At 44.8% G+C, this 20,063-nt stretch overlaps 1 protein-coding gene across 1 annotated transcript in view; it reads right to left on the bottom strand.

Annotated features, from left to right (window-relative positions):
• e2f4 (E2F transcription factor 4) overlaps positions 1–19,071 on the bottom strand; it is a 43,318-nt gene extending 24,247 nt beyond the window's left edge. The window contains exons 1-2 of the mRNA XM_059992525.1: positions 18,919–19,071; positions 5,309–5,418 (exon numbers count right to left, since the gene is read on the bottom strand). Coding sequence (XP_059848508.1) covers positions 5,309–5,418; positions 18,919–19,035 — 227 coding nt within the window. The 5' untranslated portion in view covers positions 19,036–19,071. The remainder of the gene's footprint in view (positions 1–5,308; positions 5,419–18,918) is intronic.
• Between the last annotated feature and the right edge of the window lie 992 nt (positions 19,072–20,063).

Here is a 20,063-nt window from a genome sequence, read left to right as displayed (position 1 = left end):
GTAACAAACTTTGGTGAACCTCAGCTTTAAAGGAAGCACAGGAAATATCTGTCGAATCAAAGGTAATCAATGCTGTCTTCTAAAATGTATCAGTTGAACAAGCAGACCTATCTAGTTGCCTCATTCTTTTATTTACTTTGTTTATTTAGGTACCGTGTGGAATAGGACCTTTCAACCCTTCAAGCCGCACTGCTCAGCAAACCCCCAATTTAACCCTAACTTAATCATGGGACAACTTACAATGACCAATTAACCCACTAAATTGGTACATCCTTGAACTGTGGGAGGAAATCAGTGCATCTGGAGGAAGCACACGCATTCATGGGGAGAACTTACAAACTCCTTACAGAGTTGAACTCTGAACTCAGACACTCCAAACTGTAACAGCATCCCACTAATTGCTAAGCCACCATTAATAGAGCCAACTGATGAACCATGGGATTTTAGATATTGAATCAGACATTTCTGGACAGTTTCATGAGGAACCAGCTTTTTTAAAAATTCTGTTAACTATCATTGCGGTACAAATAGGAACATTAAAAAATCTACAGCACAATATAGGCCCTTCTGCCCACAATGCTGTGCCGAACATGTCCTTACTTTAGAAATTACCTAGCACTCTATTTTTCTGAGCTTCATGTACCTATTCAGGAATCTCTTAAAAGACCTTATTAATGTATCAACCTCCACCACTGTCGCCAGAAGCCCATTCCATGCACTCACCACTCTCTGCATAAAAAAAAACTTACACAATCTCCTCTGTACCTACTTCCAAGCACCTTAAAACTGTGACCTCTTGTGTTAGCCATTTCAGGGGAAAAAGTCTCTGATTATCCACATGATCAATGGCTCTCATCATCTTATACACCTCTATCAGGTCATCTCTCATCCTCTGATGCTTCAAGGAGAAAGGCCGAGTTCGCTCAACCTATTCTCATAAGGCATGCTCCCTAATCCAGGCCACATCCTTGTAAATCTCCTCTGTAAATGATGTAGAAATGGGCACTGTAGGGGGCAAGTTAGGGTTTTGTATCCAAAATGTTATTTAATCACATATTGCTTGTAGATATGAATGGTTCCAAGTCAGCACAGTGACCAGTGGAAAGCCCCTCTGGAAAGGCAGAGATCAGCCAGTCCAGCACCAATGAACTCAGAGAGGGCAATACATTCTGGATCTTCCTAGTAGCATCCACGCTCCAATGCAACCTAGCTTCTTGCCAGGACTATACAGGATATTGACCTTCAAGGAAACAGGAAGAAAAAGACTGCCTTAAAAGTAAAGTTATTGCCTAGAACTACAAGAATAGAAATGGAAGAGGAAACCAATAGTGAAAAAATGAACAGATTTAAAAATTATGCCTCAGTTTCCATCCAATTGTCAGGCTCACACCCATGTCAGACCAACTAAGTGACAGTTAACTCCTTATAATTAGAGAGGATTGATAGAGAATATTGTATAACAAAGAATGATTTACTTGAACTCTACCTGAACCCTGAGGGGTTCACTGTGAAAGGATGCACAATAAGGTGATGATCCAAGGACTGCAGGGGTGAAGGGGAAACATTTAAAAAATAAAAGCATTCTGGAAGCAAGCCTTAAGGAAAGCCCCAAGTTCTCCCCCAACACATTTTACTTTGCAAACCAGAAGTTCGTAAGAGTTAATGCTATGTTAATAGCATTAATAGGAGTTAATGCCTGTGGAGCACTGGGGCTCCACAGGGGCAAGTCCTGTCTCCCTTTCTCTTCACCACCTACACCTCGGACTTCAACTACTGCACAGAGTCTTGCCATCTTCAGAAGTTTCCTGATGACTCTGCCATAGTTGGATGCATCAGCAATGGAGATGAAGCTACAGGGAAACTTTGTCACATGGTGTGAGCAGAATCATCTGCAGCTTAATGTGAAAAAGACTACGGAGCTGGTGGTGGACCTGAGGAGGGCTAAGGCACCGGTGACCCCTGTTTCTATCCAAGGGGTCAGCGTGGACATGATGGAGGATTACAAATACCTGGGGATACGAACTGACAATAAACTGGACTGGTCAAAGAACACTGAGGCTGTCTACAAGAAGGGTCAGAGATGTCTCTACTTCCTGAGGAGACTGAGGTCCTTTAACATCTGCTGAACGATGCTGAGAATGTTCTATAAGTCTGTGGTGGCCAGTGCTATCATGTTTGCTGTTGTGTGCTGGCGCAGCAGGTTGAGGATAGCAGACACCAACAGAATCAACAAACTCATTTGTAAGGCCAGTGATGTTGTGGGGGTGGAATTGGACTCTCTGACGGTGGTGTCTGAAAAGAGGATGCTGTCCAAGTTGCATGCCATCTTGGACAATGTCTCCCATCCACTCCATAATGTACTGGTTAGGCACAGGAGTACATTCAGCTAGAGACTCATTCCACCGAGATGCAACACTGAGCATCATAGGAAGTCATTCTCTGCCTGTGGCCATCAAACTTTACAACTCCTCCCTCGGAGTGTCAGACACCCTGAGCCAATAGGCTGGTCCTGGACTTATTTTCACTTGGCATGACTTACTTATTATTATTATTTAATTATTTATGGTTTTATATTGCTATTCTACACTATTCTTGGTTGGTGCGACTGTAACAAAACCCATTTTCCCTCGGGATCAATAAAGTTTGTCTGTCTGTAAACTTGGGGGAGTTGATAGGAAAGCAGGAAAAATTCCAGAATGGATTTATATAGGTTTAACTGCAAATGGGTGGCTGATGTGGACCCACTGAACTGGTGGCCGGTTTGTGAGCTCTGCAACTCTTTCACAAATCAGGAGATTAACTGGGAATCAATTTCTAGCCTGACGTAGGCAGAAGAGAATGAAATGTGTCCAGAATCTCTCAGTGCAGTCAGAAAGCCATGATTAATGTGACATATTCCATTTAACACAGAACACAGCAGTAAAGCACCTAGCACAGGATAAGTGATGTCACTGACTTCCTGGTTGGAGCCCTTCTGGCTAATCAGCATTCCTTACCAGTAATGCAGGAACTCACCATGCAATGCCTCAACTATCTCAAGAAAACACAATCCTCCATGCCTCCCCCCAGTAATCATAGAAATGCTTCCCTTCAAAATAATGACCCTCGAAATACCCTTATGCAGTTGTCACAGCAAGCCAACACATCCCCATATTCTTTTCTTAATAATGCTTTAGTCTGGAGTGCATGGCAGTCCTTTGCTAGCACTGCTGTCCACTTGACTCAATCAATGTTGAGGTCCATTCACCCTCTGCCTGTTATTTTATAATCTAGTGACGGGTGCTATGGTTCACAATGTGCTTTACTGTTGTCAGAGTCAAACACATCAAGTTCTCCCAACCATCCCAGGAATTAACCCCCTCAGGAATCTCAGGAAACCCACTCCTATGTTCCTAGGAATCACACCCCATTCCCTCTTCTCCATGGTAACTGGTTTCACTTCACCTAGGAATTATGAAATACTTCTAAATCCATAGCGATTTTAAAAATCAAGAAAAAATTTGCAAGTGCTGGAAACACAATGAGGAGGAACTAAGCAGACCAGGAAGCATCTATGGGAAAGAGTAAACAGTCAACATTTCGTGCTGAGACCCTTTGGCAGGACTGGAGAAAAAAAAGATGAGGTCAGATTAAGAAGGTGGGGGAGGGGAGGAAGAAATACGAGGTATAGAGGTGAAGAGCTGGAAAGTTGATTAAGGAAAAAGATAAAGGGCTGGAGAAGGGGGAATCTGAAAGAAAAGGGAGAGGAGCACCAGAAGGAGGTGATGGGCAGGTAAGTAAATGCCCATTTGGACATGCCAGTCCACAGACTCCTCTACTGCTGTGATGAGACAGGTTGGAGTAACACCTTACATTCTGTCTGGATAACCTCCAAATTGATGGCATGAACATCGATTTCTCGAACTTACAGTAATGCATCCCTCCGCATCACCATTTCCCCCTCTCATCTCCTTACCCACCCATCGCTTCCCTCTGATGCTCCTCTCCCTTTTCTTTCTTCCATGGCCGCCTGTCCCATCAGATTTCCCCTTCTCCCACTCAGTATCTCTTTCACCGATCAACTTCCCAGCTCTTTACTTCACCCCCAGTTTCACCTTCTATCTTGTGTTTCTTCCTCTTCTCCCACCACCTTCTTACTCTGACTTTTCACCTTTTTTTCTCCAGTTCTGAAGGGTCTCGACTGTACTCGTTTCCATAGATGCTGCCTGGCCTATTGAGTTCCTCCTGCATTTTGTGTGTGGTGATTTTAACAGTGGTTCTTTGCATAGCTCTCACCTTGAAAGGTGTGAAATTAAACAGAAACTCACTGTTTTAAACAAATAAGGATACAGTGCAAAAGGTTATCAGTCAGTTCTCCAGCACCCTCACACCCTCCTATTTCCCCTCCAGCGACAACTGCGGCAGGCAGCACCATGCATAACGGATTAGGTTATATGAATAATACCGTGTTACCAATTCTGAAAGTAGAATACAGTGATCCTGAACTGAAAGGACTCAATTATCTTGCACCTCAGTTAAATTAGATCCAGATTGACTTCCACAACCTGTCTTTGGGGTTGATGACCCAGTAATCCCATATTATTGTAGTTCTGATGGTAGGCTAATAAAACTCCGGTAGGGTTCAAAAAGAACTCCAGCAAGGGCAGGTGATTGAGCACCATTTCTAATTTGTGCTATTTGCCATTTAGTGTTGGCACCTGCATTTCAGTTGCAAGTCATGTGAAATGCATTTGTAAGCCGACTCATACAGTCGAACAGGGGAAAGCGAGGGTGGGGAAAACATGTAGAGGAAATGAGGCACAGAGAACATGCCTTATGAGAATAGGGTGAGTGAACTTGGCCTTTTCTCCTTGGAGATTCGGAGGATGAGAGGTGACCTGATAAGAGATGATGAGGGGCATTGATTGCGTGGATAGTCAGAAGCTTTTTCCCAGGGCTGAAGTAGCTAACACAAGATGGTACAGTTTTAAGGTGCTTGGTAGTAGGTACAGAGGAGATGTCAGGGGTAAGTTTTTTTTAATGCAGAGTGGTGAATGTGTGGAACAGGCTGCTGGCAGCAGATACAATAGGCTCTTTTAAGAGACTCCTGGATAGGTACATGGAGCTTAGAAGAATAGAGGGCTATGGGTAACCCTAGGCAATTTCTAAAGTAAGCAAGCACATGATCGGCACAGCATTGTGGGCTGTAGGTTTTCTATGTTTCTATGAAAGAACAATACAAGTGGGTAAACTGGAGATAAAGAGGAAACCAACACAAATACCACATGGATGCTGCCCCAGAACCCACCCAGCAAACAGACACACTCACTTCCACTGAATGCTATTCTTTGATTTCTTCTCAATCAACCCGATTCCCTCCAAAACATTGGTGATATCATAAATCCGACGCTTCTGCCGCACAGCCAGTGTGTCTGCTGCCTGGAAAGAAACAAAATGGTGGAACTTATCATGCATGTGGATAGAAAAAGCACAGACCAAAAAGGCCTCAAGTACAACACTGGAAACTGACAAAAGCAAGTTAAAAGCAGAAAGTTAAATTGGTGCTGCTGCCTTACAGTTCATGCATATGACTATTCCCTTGGTACTCCATTATTTCCCACACATGGAACAAAGGGGAGTGATGCACATTAGAGAGCATAAGTTACAGAGGGAAGGAGAATAGGACCAATGACATTGTTCTGCTGGCTGATGGTATGAACTGACGGCAACTTCAGTGCCTTAAAATAGATAACCCACCTGTCATGCAAGTGAGGAAAACCCCTGTCTGGGACTGATGGGATATAGATTCCACTTGTTATTACTGTTCAACAGGCCACCGGTTCCTTCTGATGAATCTTTGTATTTCTCAGAAATTGCCACAAACTGCAGCAAATTAATTCCCTCATACTCAGAGCACCCTTCATGCTGGGATTATCACTCTACTAAATGGAAAAGACTCTAGAAATCATCTTAAAAACTAAGAGCTTAACTTCAATGGTCAAGCATTTCAATGGCCAAGACATCAATCGCAGGAATTGTTGGTCGTCAAACATCCCAAACTCAAAATTCACTGCAACAGTCCCTCAGGGAATCACAACAGGCAGAACAAAGTTACTTCCTCAATAACCCTCTCTTTATAGGTCCACAGCGAGAAATAATTACCTCCAATTGCGTACATACCAACATTCTACAAAATCTAGCAACTTTTAGCCCGAGCTGGTAGATGGCAAGTAACATTTGCACCACAAGTACCATTCAATTAAATCCCAAAAGAAAAGTGAAACACCTCCCTAATATTCAACACCAAGTCCCCCAGCAATATTCTGAGAATGAACATTCCAGTTACAAAATTAACAGCAGTTTTAACAATTACTGCATGCCACCTATAGCAACTTTCAATGCACTCTTGACATCTCCAAAACTTGTAACATCTACCACCATCTCCTCCAACCCCCACCCGCAAGATTCTACCACTGACCTCCATGCTAAGACAATTTCCAAGGCCAATTACCTTACCAAACAGCATGTCTTTGACACATGGGAAGTAATCAGAGCATCAAGGCACAATCAGATGATCCCAGGAGAATATCCTAACAGTACCGGAGGTCAGAATCAAACCCAGACTGGTCACTGGAGCTTCAAGGCTTTACCAGCTTTGCCACTTTGTTTATTCAGAGCTATTCAATCATTAGAATTATGACCACACTTGAAAAAAATTACTCAGTACCCTGAGGACATGAAAACTACTATATGAAGGCAACTTTCTTCCCTAAAATTTCAAGTCACTATCTGCACAAGCAGTCCCTCAGGCACACAGCAGGCCAGTAGTGCTTCACTCGTCACAAACAAAACTCAAGGTCCAGGTTTACCAAAGAACTCCTACCCCATTAGGCATAATCTGCTCACCCCACTCTCCAATTCCCTTCAGGCCCGTGCTGAATTGTCACCTGAGCATCCAATCCATAGAAACTCAAAAATGCTGGCCAACTTGTACAGGTAGCAAAGGAGGTGGCCGTTCAGCACTTACAGCCTGTGCCACTGTTGAAAAGGGTCAATCCAAACACTTCACAAACCTCTACTTGAATTTATAGACAATTCCCTTTTGACTTGTACAGTAACATTTCCCATTCACATTCTCAAACATCACCTGCTGACCAGATGAATCCTTCAATTCTGGTTCTCTCTCACCCACCTATATACTATCTCACCCAACCAGCACATTTAGCTACCAAGACATCGGTCACTGGCAACTTCAATATCAAATCTCATTATTGAACAGGAACAGATTCTCACTCATCTTTCCCAGCCCAAGATCATTAACAGCACTACAAACTCAGACCTGTAATGGACCAGTAAGATCCAGCAAGCCAACAAGCCCTGCAACTCAGTTCCACACCCATCACTGCAAAAGGCAGCCATATCACACAGGCAACCTTAGTGTGGGGAAAAGCTGGACATTCTAACCTGTAAACAGCTAAGCAGGAGAGCGCTGCAAGCCAAGGTCAATAAAAAGACAGCTACATGTAGTCGACTGCCACCAGGCAGGTCAGCCACAGTTACACCTTCCCATGTAGTTTAGTGCCAGCTTTTTGGCATCAAGACCAAGTAATGCAATACTGATAAGGGTTGGACCATGGACTTCTGGGGTGAATAGTTGAATGCAACCAGGACAGAACAATGTCACCAATGTTGTCTGGGCAAATGGTAGTCAGATTTGAAGTGCAATTACAGGTATGCCGCACCATCAACTGGGCATACTAAAGTGTCCTGTAGCCAATCATCCTCCTGATAATCTGGTAAAGGACTGAGCTGTTGCATTACACTAGCTGAAGTAGATGGGGCTGGATAATTGGATTGTGCCATTCTGCTACAGCCAGAGGGGTGTTCTCTGGAGCTGCTTCATTTATGCCATATCTTTTTAAGGAGGAATGTTTTCTCTCCCCTGCAATTTACTATGGACTGGCCAGCATTGAATATAAACCTGCAGTCAGGAGATGAGTAGTGTCTCTTGGTTTGAGGAGTATTTACTATGTTATTGTAACCAAGTTCTGTTTTGTTTGGACCAGGAAAAGGCCTTCGACAGGATATCGCACACGTACATGGCGGATGTACCTCCAAAATGAGATTTGGGGAGGGAATCCAGAATTGGATCAAACTGCTCTACACGGACATCTGTAGTGCAGTCCAGGTCAACGGGTGGGAAACAGACAGCTTCCCCATCAGGTCTGGAGTCAGGCAGGGCTGCCTTCTCTCTCGTCTTGCTCGTGCGCTGCATAGAACCCTTTGCCAAAGCCATCAGGAGGGATGAGGGCATAAGAGGGGTGACGCTGCCAGGCAGTGGAGGGACTCAACTCAAAACCTCCCTGTACATGGACAACATCACCGTATTCTGCTCTGATTCGAGGTCAGTTCGCAGGCTGATCAGCATCTGCAAACAGTTCAAGCAGGCATCAGGGGCCAGAATCAACCGCACGAAGAGTGAAGCCATACTCTTCAGCAATTGGCCCGACCGATCCAGCATCCCCTTCACCATCAGGTCTGATCACATGAAGGTGTTGGGGATCTGGTTCAGAAGAGCCGAAGCGTGCAACAAGAACTGGCAGGAGCAGACTGCCAAGGTCAAACAGAAACTGGGACTCTGGGGAGGGCGCCCCCTATCAATAGTGGGCAAGAACCTGGTCATCAAGTGTGAGGTGCTCTCAGGGCTGCTGTACTTGGCATAGGTGCAGCCAGTCCCCCGCTCCTTCAGCTCGGAAATCACCATGCACAAGTCCCTGGACAACGGAGGGCAAAAACGTCCCCAATGTCACCCTCACCCGGATGGCCAGCTTCGTGTGTGGCTGCATCAGGTTGTGTTGGGATCCCAGGTATGTGTGCACCAAGTACCTCTATGTGCCCAGGTTCTACCTGTCGCCCAGGCTACGAAGGATGGGTCTGGCCCCTTTCCCGCGCAACACCTGTCAGCTGGTCATTGCCGCCATACCTGCCCTTCGTAGAGAAGTTCTTTCAGGTCAACGCCTTTGACCACAGGGCCATCAGGCAGTGGTCAGCACATAAGATCCTGCAGGCACTGCAGGAGAAGGATGTGATGGACACAGTGGGGTGGCTCCCTGAGCAGACCCTCCAGTTCATCTAGCAAAATGCCTCATCGCCAGACCTCACCAACAGGCACCAAAACCTCGCCTGGCTGGCGGTGAGAGGGGCCCTCCCAGTCCGATCCCTCCTATATGCCCGTAACATCGTCTCCACACCCCTCTGCCCACGGGAGGACTGCAGTGAGGAGGAGTCAGTGACCCACCTCTTTGTACACTATGGGTTCGCCAAGAAGCTGTGGAAGAGGATGGAAGGGACAGTGTCGAGGTTCATCCCCAGCAGCTGCTTAACAGAGGACTCTCTGATCTACGGGCTGTTCCCGGGGATGCACACCGAGACCAACATCCGGTGCTGCTGGCAGATCATCAACTCGGTCAAAGACACTCTTTGGTCAGCCAAAAACTTGATGGTCTACCAGCACATGGAGATGTCCATGGGGGAATGCTGCTGACTGGCACATTCTCAGCTGCAGGAGTACGTATTGAGGGGCGCACTCAAACTTGGTGCAGCCACCGCAAGGGCCCGGTGGGGAAGGACCATAGTCTAAGGTTCTTCTCCCTGGGGAGATATGGGGTGGGGGGCGGGGTGTATACTCCTAAAAAAGTGTATGTAAATATGGAATAACAGAGTGCCACGTGGGTGGCGAAAAGTGTGAAAATGTAAGAAAGTAATGGAAACAATTGTAAAGAATTGAAAGTCATTGAATGGTTTATTGTATATAATTTTATTTTTGAATAAAGTCTATTTTGATTTTAAAAAGTTCTCTTTTGTTTAGCTGATTCAAGTTTGGACTCTAGAACAGTTCTGTTGAGTTTGTAAACATTTTGGGTAAATAAAACCCCTATTTTTTTCACCTAGTTTTATGCTTTCCCTGGTCCTTCACACCACCCCCCCCCCCACAAAGGTAAAGCATTCCTATGAAACCTTTCTTAAGCCGAAATGGCATAAAGCAAAGAACCATTAATTTATATGGGAAAAATTTTCATAAAGGTGAAAATCCTCTTCGTAATGCGAAAACAGGTTAGTAATGTAGGTCTTCTGTAAAAGCGAAGTGGCGTAAAGTGAGCATTCATAAAGCGGGAGGCACCTGTATCTAAAAGACCCAAGGGCTTATGCCTTATGGCTTTTTACCAGCAGGCTATACATGCCAAGATCAACCACATGTAGCCAATGACTTAAGATTCAAACATTTTAATCATACCCGTTGCTCCAGAACCACAAAGTGGCATCTCCTGCTCCAATAGTTTCCAACTGCCATCAAGGGAGAAATTCTAGCTTTTGTATCTCTGCATTTTAGAATTGGGCCACTAGCCCCAAAACACACACCAAATAGAAGGGGCCATCCTATTGTGAAGTTAGGGGGCAAAACTTCAGTACTCGCACTGTGTCAAACCTCATTAAACCAAATAGGCTCCAGTTGGACAAAAGCACTAGCTTTGTCTTCAATCCCAGCACCATCAAGGCTGTCCTTGAATTGGTCTGGGTGAACCACACATTTGAATCACTGCTGCTTGAAAGGGTGCTGGGTGATTGCTTCCAGGATATTGATCCAAGCAATGAAGAGTAGCAAAACAAAAACATAGAAAACCTACAGCACAATACAGGCCATTCAGCCCACAATGCTGTGCCAAACATGTACTTACTTTAGAAATCACCCAGGGTTATCCATAGCCCTCTATTTTTCTAAGCTCATGTACTCATCCAAGAGTCTCTTAGAAGACCCGATTGCATCTGCCTCCACCACCATTGCCTGCAACTCGTTCCACGCATTCACCACTCTCTGCTTAAAAAGCTTACCCCTGACATTTCCTCTGTACCTACTTCCAAGCGCCTTTGCTAGCTATTTCAGCCCTGGGAAAAAGCCTCTTGGCTATCCACACGATCAATGCCTGTCATCATCATATACACTTATATCAGGTCACCTCTCATCCTCCGTTTCTCCAAGGAGAAAAGGCCAATTCACTTAACCAAGAATATGTTCCCAAGGCAAAAAATTATGACATTTAAGAGTAACATGGGAGATTTGGTAGGTTCTATCCAAGCCTGGTACACGTCTTCCTACGTGACAGGTTTACAAGGTGCCAACCTGCAACTGGACAATAGCTGCCTGACCTCTATTAAAAGATGATTGGAGAGATAGTCCCAAAGGGGAAAGGTTATAATTTTCAAGATTCATGTTTTCAATTTGTTTTCAAACTTAAAAGAGAATCACTCCATATGTTGCCCTGGAGATTAGTCCAGGAAAAATGCTACAGGTTGAGGGTTCTTCCTGTTAAGATTCTATGTTGTTCTGCCTTTTCCCTGAGCCATCTGCTTACATTGAAGATCGCCATACCTACTGCAGTGGCACTTGACCAGGCCACATTTCTGTAGTCACCAGTGGCACCTCTCCGTACCTGATTCTAGTATATTTTAAAATCCTGCACTCATAACTTGCCCCAACTCACTCAGCAGGCCACAAGCAGCTGGCACTGTAGATCTTAATCTGGCTAACAACCACACCAACTGGCAAAACTTTAACCAGTGTGCCTAGAATTAAAAATCGGTAGAGCAGCAGTTTTTTGACAGGACTGCATTTAAAAGACTCATTTCAAACAGCATCTTGTACACTCTAGCATTTCCACCAAAAACCACTGTAGTTGCACCCAAAGGATAACTCTTGGTTAGAGCAATGTATGGTCACCATTTTTCATTTAAAACCAGGCAAAGTAGTGGAGATGCTTTTTGGGAATGAAAGGCAATAATGGCTAAAATAATGATAAGGCTGTGGAGACAAGATCTAGCCACCATGGCTTCTAGAATAACAACTTGGTCTTGATTTGATGGCTCACATAAAGGACAGCTTTTGATGAAGCATCCCCTATAGTCATGTACTAGGGTATGAGCCTTCAGAACATGGAACAGTAACAGGTCCTTCAGCCCACAATGCTGCGCTGAACCAATTATTAATCAAACGGCCAACTAAACTGACAAAGGGTCTCGGCCCGAAACGTCTACAGCACTTCTCCCTATAGATGCTGCCTGACCTGCTGTGTTCCACCAGCATTTTGTGTGTGTTGTTAGCCAACTAAACTAATCCCTTCTGCCTACACTATTTCCCTCATTCACATGCCTATCTAAACATCTCTTAAAAGTCCCTAATATATTCACCTATACCACCTCCCCAGGCAGCACCCATCACTCTGTGTAAAAAAAAGAACTCCCCTCAGTTTAAATATATGCATGCCCCCTGGTATTCGGAATATCAATTTTGGAAAAAAGATACTGTTTACTTTTATCTATGCCTTTCATAATCTTATAAATTTCTATCAGACCTCCCCTCGACCTCCGCCACTGTAAACAACCCAAATTTGTCCACCTCTTGTCTTAGCACATGCTCTTTAATCCAGGTAGCACACTGGTGAACACATCAGCAAACCCTCCAAAGGCTCCACACCCTTCCTATGATGACCAGAACTATATGCAAAACTCCAGAGGTGGCCTAACTAGTCTTATAAAGCTACAAAGTAACTTTCTGACATTTGAACTCAATGCCTCAACTAAGGAGCGCCAAGGCAGCATTATGGTTAGCATGGCACCATTAGAGCTCAGGCTGGAGTTCAACTCTGGCACCATCTGAAAGGATTTTGTACATTCTCCCTGTTACCACATGCGTCTCTTCTGTGTGCTTTGGTTTCCTCCCACAGTCCAAAGACAGGTTTGTAGATTAATTGGTCATTGTAAGTTGTCCTGTGATTATGTTAGGGTGGCTCTAGGGCAGAAAGAGCCCATTTCATGCTGTATATCAAAATAATTTTTTTAAAAAGCAAACACCATATGCTTGCTAACCACCCCATTAACCCATGTAGTCACTTTCAGAGAACTATGAACTTGGATAACAAGATCCCTCTGCTCTTAAATACTGTTCAAGGTCTTGCCCTTAGCAATGTATTTTCTTTTTGCATTTGACCTACCAAGGTACAACGCTTCACATTTGGCCGGGTTAAACTCCACCTGCCATTCCCCCACCCCGTATTTGCAACTGATCCATATCCTGCTGTATTCTTTGCCAGTCTTCTATGCTTTCTACAACGGCACCAATTTTCGTGTCACCTGTAAACATACTAACCCACCCATTTACATTTTCATCCAGGTCATTTATGTACACACCTCAAACAGCAGAGGTCCCAGTACAGTTTCCTGTGGAACATCACTTATCACAGACTTCCAGCTAGAATACGCCCCTTCAACCACTATCCTCTGGCTTCTACAAACAAGCCAGTTCTGAATCTAAATGTCCCATTCATTATGGATCCTATACATCAAAATCCTCTGGATGAGTCTTCCATGAGGGACCTTCAACACCCACAGCTCTAATTTCAATCACCCCCATCACCTTGTCAAAAAACTCGATCAAGTTAGCAAGACAAGACTTACCCTGCACAAAGCCATGCTTGCTCTCATTAATTAGGACATGCTTTTACAAATACTCATAAATCAAAACCCTGGGACGTTAAGCACTCATTCCTGTCCATCTTTCAACAACATCTCTGTAATGAGCACTTCATAGTCCCACGTACTGATCATGCTTCGTTAATTACTTTTGCTTATAATATTTTATCCTAGAACAGAATTCACACACTTTACACTATCCACCCCATTGTACTGATCTATTACTTTGCTCCAGTCCGTTTTAACTTACCCTGATATCTAACGTTCCTCCACTTTCTGACCTGTTGCTCTGGTTCCCTTACACCTGCTAAATTAGTTTAAACCTTTTAGAATAACACTAGTAAAACTCCTGGCCAGGATATTGGTACAAGGATGTATTGCATCCAACCTGGTTACCCCTGCCCCAGAAGAGGTTTCAGTGATCCAAGAACCTCAAACCCTCCCCCCTGCCTAATCGTCTGCCACTCATTCATCTGTACTATCATTCTATTCCTGTCCTGATTTGCAGGTGGCACTGGGAGGATTCAGCGATGACTACTTATTGAAGGTCCTCCTCTTTTGCCGCTACCCCCTATCCAACATATCATTGGTGCCAATTTGCACCATGACCTTCAGCTGATCACCCAACACCTCAAGAATATTCTTAGCAACACTGGCATGGGATTGGACCGAAAATATCAGGTGGATTCATGAGAAAACACAGGTTGAATTGATGGGCATGTAAAAGAACAAGTTACAGAGGTGCAGGGAAATGAAGGAGAGTGGGACTAATGGAATTATTTCCCAGGAGTCAGAATGGACTTGATGGGCTAAAGAGCCTCTCATTTATACAAATAAATTCTATACCTATTGGCATGAGAATCCTTCGCTTAAAAACAGACAGGAGCTCAAAGTAGAAGCCACTAAAAAAAATGTCCAGCCTTGCCAAGTTTTCCATCCATCTATCCATTCAATAACCTATCATTTCTTTTTGGTTGGATGACCATATGTTATTTTCAATGAAGGGCCAAGGATAGACACACCGTTCAGTGTGTGCTGGCACAAAATCCCTGGCTTCTACTCTGCTCCCAGGCACTTATTTGCCATGGAGACAGGATTGCACTGTGACAACATCATTGAAGAAACTCTCACATAATGGCACTGACTCTCCAAAGTTGACTAGCTGCTGCCATTCACTACATGGGTGGGGGAACAAAACTATAGAAAGTTATCAGGGCAACAGTACCTCCCATAGTCCAAGACATATATCCTTCCTCCACTTGTCAAGTATTTAAATACTGCTCCATCTACAGACTTGCTGCCAACATTAACAAAATGAAAAGAGAAATGACACAACTAGGCTACAGTCTAATTTTCAAACTGTAACTGCCCAACCCCAGACATTATTAATTGGGAATAGCATGGAACAGCCTCTTCTGGCCCACTGAGCTGCGACATCCAACAAATCACCAATTTAACCCTAATCTACTCACAGGACAATTTCATATGTCTTTGAATTGTAGGAGGAAACCCACATGCACATAGCAAGAACACACCAACTTTCTTACAGAGAATGCCAGAACTGAAATCCAAATTTGATGCCCTGAGCTGTAATAGTGCCAAGCTAACTGCTACATTACCATGGCATCCCATGGCTTTTTAATCTCGTTTTTGGATATTTAAAGCTACCATCCATGATTCACCATTAGGATTGACTGTCCGAGTAAGAATCCCACCAAACATTCACTTAGTGTGATGCAAAGCTGTTATGTTGAACCACATCCTCTTGCATCCATAAGCAGTGCAGGTTGGAAGCAAAATGCCATTGCCTCTAGTGTAGGCAAGGTATGTGTATGCATTAATGAGGACAGTAAAAAAAAGGGAGTTGGAAGATTAGTGAAATTTGGTGACTAATGGCCAGCATGGACTCAATGAGTCAAATGGCCTGTCTCTGTCCTGTATACATATCTGTGACTTGGAAATTTCAACCTCAGCGTGCAATATGCAAGGATGTTAACACCAACAAGAACAAGCAAGAGACACAGGGAAGTGAGGTTTGAGGTCAAAGAATCAGCTCCACTGGATCCACAACATAAAGATCAATGCTGAAATAATAGCGAGCTACTGCTATCCTCGAAGGTATCAGTTAGAGGGCAATAGTAATGAGCAGCAGGGCAAAGGCAAAACATACACTAGGGGAATCTTCAAGTATAAACCCACAGGTGTACTTCTGAGCAGTGGGCATGAAAAGATAACCTGACTTGCCCTCACTGTCATTTATGGAAAGGTCTGAGGACAAAAGCAATGGAGGTTCAAGAGGTTCAGCTGCCAGCAAACAGCTTATTCAAATAAATTCCATTCTTGAGGAGAAAGAAGCTGTGTTGAAGTAATTATGGAAATTCTAAGCTATAAATAATTCACCTTTAATTATGGGTGTTCACAACATTAATACAAGTTACAATGGCTTCTAAGGGTCAAAGGTGAAGGAATGATCAGGGTGTCAAGAATAGAACTGGCTATTCCACTCCACTGGAACCCATGACATCCCCTTAACAACCCTTCACCTTTCACCCTCAGCCATTTCAACTTCCTGTTGGGGTACCATGAATAGATCAAAGCTTCTGTGCTGATGGCAGGAGAGACAAGGCAATGTGAATGCTAAGGACACACCACTATAATGCTGCACATTGTACAAAGCATAGATAGACTCCATGTCAAGAAAATTCTAAATGGAATTGATGGAATCCCACTCAATAAAAGCCATTTTGACGGAACTGTCTAACATACTGAAAGACTAAGAGCAGGAACATACACAAGGATATACCAAAGTCAGTCATGTTTGTTGCAATGTGAATGTTGACATCGCAGCTTTACCGCTCACTTACATGCAGCAGAGACCCTTCTATTACTGCCCTTATGTTCCAGCTTACAAGCACAGCAAGCTATTCTTAATAGAATGAAATGCCAGGCAGCTATTCAACCACAACGAGAATCACAGCACAGCTGATTTCTGTTATTTAGACAAGACTGATTATGCCTTTCCCCACCCGACTTCCAATCCCAGAGTATTAAGGATAATGCATGCCTCTGTTCAGATCTGGAATTGAATTCTCCAAACGGTGAGGTATAAAGCATCATTCCTTTAGAACATTTTGTCAAGTTTGGCAATTCCAAACAGCTAAGCCACCAATATTTCTAACCTTTAGAACAATCCAGGCCCAATTATAGTAAATATATTATGGATACCAGTAATTCCTGTCTGCAACAATTCAGCACCCACCTCCTCAACACCGGGACACAGTTTCATTACCCAGACCAACAAATGATCATTCCATGCCTTCACAACCTGGACCACTATGGCCACAACCTATCCAGTACCCAAAACACAGCTAACATACTCCCCACCCCATAACTGCCGCTTCCACAGGACAAAAACTCCACAGCCTGGCTTAGCCCAGCATAACTACTCCCTCTTACCTATCGAGCCAAGGCTGTTTTGTCCTTATGCTAAACCTATCAAAATCAAGGGCAACATTTTGCCACCCTTTGCTTTCAATCTATCAATTTACACCCCCTCAAGCCAAGCTTACAATCTGACCCCATGGGCTGCAATTGCTCACCACTGTAAACCCAACATGGGGGGTGCAACTTCTTAGAAGTAGCTACCCTCCAGTATGCAATTCCCAACACCCTTCACCCACTGGAACAGAAACACACACACACACTATTCAACCACACAAAATGCACATCAGCTTTGATAACTGGTGGAGCTTAATATGCTGTCTGTGTCCTAGGACAACATGAATAGTTAGAAAGCAGAGACCCTAACCACCTTCCTTAGGTGATAGAGAAAAAACTCAAGGATCGAGTTTCTGACCCTTTGTAAGATGTATGTGGTATGATCAATGCATTAACCTGCTGAATCATTGAGGGCTGTGTGTTTGTGTGTGCTTCCTTTTTTAAAAACAATATCCAGCATTGTTCAGGCCTTTCTCAATCCTGCAGCAAGCATATAGCCCACCTATCCTACCCAGGAACAGTCATGAAGAATCTGGATTTGAATGAGTGCATTCAGCACAGCACTGGGCCCACTTGCAGCAGAAAATAATTCAAGCTCCTCTCCCCAGTAAATGTAAAACAGCTCATTACTCTTATTGAAAGCAGCTCTAAGTGTTGTTCCAAGGTAAAGTGCACATTCATTTCTGCTGTGATGAAGAGACTTGATATTTGACTTTGCAATTACCCTCCCTATATTTGCAGTGCCTTTACAAATTATCAATATGCAAGAGAAACTCAGGCAGCATCTATAAGGAGAAGCACAGTCGACGTTTCAGGCTGAGACCCTTCATCAGGCTGTGTTCCACCAGCATTTTGTGTTGTTTGAATTTCCAGCATCTGAAGATTTCCTCATGTTTGCAAGAGAAAGTATTCACATTTAATTCCTTTTGGCCAATGAAGGTGAATGGCAAGTGGGTGAAGTGAGCAACTCCTAACTTCGCGACTTTGACTTTAAAAATGTGTGGACTTTTCTTTAAACAGTCTGGCATGCTTGGACGGGGCCATGGGCAAAGGGTCCAGTCAACTGACTGCTTCTTGCATCCTTGCTTAACCCCGGCTCTGAGTTGACACAAAGCTGCATCATTAACATGGGGCAGGGGGTACCAAGTGAGTAACAAAACTGCAGGAGTCCAGTGGACGCATGGCCAAAGCACCTCACAACTATTGGGGGGGGGGGGGGAAGAGAGGAAGGTGGTGTAACGGGTGGAAGTAAGTAGTACCGTGAGCGGGAGGGAGGAAGAGAGGTACCAGGGGAGTTTGAGGGTAGGGTGGAGAGAAGCAATGGGGGAGCCCGTGGGGGCAGAAGCAACGGGGGAGCCCGTGGGGGCAGAAGCAACGGGGGAGCCCGTGGGGGCAGAAGCAACGGGGGAGCCCGTAGGGGCAGAAGCAACGGGGGAGCCCGTGGGGGCAGAAGCAACGGGGGAGCCCGTGGGGGCAGAAGCAACGGGGGAGCCCGTGGGGGCAGAAGCAACGGGGGAGCCCGTGGGGGCAGAAGCAACGGGGGAAGGAGTACCGGGAGCGGGTTTGGAAGCAGTACGGGGTTTGTGGGGGGGGGGGGGGAAGAGAGTAGATCTGGTTAATCGGGAGGAATGGGGTGGGGTAGTAGTATGCGGTTTGGTCGGCATGGGCACAAGCAGTAATGGGTGTTAAGAAACAGCCCCACTTCTGGGGCAATGGCAATGAGAAGCAATTGTGGTGGCCCTCCTCCACCGGGTGGGGAGGACCGAAGTCGTGGCCGGGCGCCCCCACCAGCACCAGTCCCAGCTCCCGCCTCCCGCCGTCTCCACGTTCCACGGCCGGCCTCGTGCTGTCCCACAGCCCCGGGCCTCCGTCCCCCCTCCACCAGCACACCAATCGCCGGCACGACTCCCTTCTCACCACTTTCAGATCGAGCACGCCGTCCTTGGCTTCCTGCAGCAGGGACACGAACTTGGTGGTGAGGAGCCCCAGGCTCTTCTCGTGCCTGCTCGGCGTCTGTGGCAGCGACTCGGCCATCTTGTCGGCCGCAGCCGTTAGCAGCGCGCGGCACGCCGGGACTGGTTTGAACACCGAGCAAAGGCAGGCAGCCGCTCCGGCCAGGGAGCGTCCGCAAACCTCTGCCGGAGTAAGGGAGCGTCTCCCATTGCCACCTCTCAAACAACATATCCGACAGATGAAATACGAAAATAAAATAAACTTAATGGAAGTACATTTTCTGTTTTTATTTTCGATTTTCAACACAATAGTTTGTTTTTGACTTTCACATTCTCGACAGTTACCTCACCTGCTAGCTACAACCAGTATTTTCTGGGGGGGGGGGGGTTGCAGCCCACAGGAATGTATGGAAAATTAAAATAGGGTAGTAGGATTGATGTATTGCAATACGAATTTATCTGAAACTTTTTTTTAGCTTGTCAATTATTATGATTTTACTATAAAAGCTCAAGAACTAATAAAGACACATGCTGGAACCTAAAATTATTTTGCAGCAACGATGCCAATTTTGTGAACTTTGCTGTGTCTATTCAGCAATGCCAGTTTAGCTTCCACATTAATTCTACGTTCGAGAATATCAAGAAATGTAATAAAACAAATTGAAGCATTAACTTCTCCGTCTCTTGCCATGGACTGAGTGTTTCCCTCCTTTTATGTTTTGACTTCAGGTTTACAACATTCATAGATTTTTTTTTCATTTTCAATGAGCAATTCGGAGCAGAGTAAGAAATACAGAACTCTAAATTGCACACATAAAGTTATCATTCAAAGAGTTCAGATTTGAAAGCTTTGAGAAATAATACCCACCAAAATCATAAATACAAGAGATTATGCAGGTGCTGGAAATCCAAAGTGCTCCACACAATACTGGAGGGACTCAACAGGTCAGACAGCATCTATGGAGGGGAATAGAGTTCCAGGCAAGACTGCGCAGGATCTGAAAAAGGTGCAGTAAGTTGTAAATTCAGCCAGCTCCCCAGCATCGAGGATACCTTCAAAGATGATGCCTCAAAAATGCTCCATCCATCATTAAAGACACCCATTACCCA

This window comes from Hypanus sabinus, chromosome 17, assembly GCF_030144855.1.
Source record: "Hypanus sabinus isolate sHypSab1 chromosome 17, sHypSab1.hap1, whole genome shotgun sequence".
NCBI classification, from domain to species: domain Eukaryota; kingdom Metazoa; phylum Chordata; class Chondrichthyes; order Myliobatiformes; family Dasyatidae; genus Hypanus; species Hypanus sabinus.
Note: the sequence above shows the minus strand (reverse complement) of the source record. Positions and strands in the feature narration are given on the sequence as shown.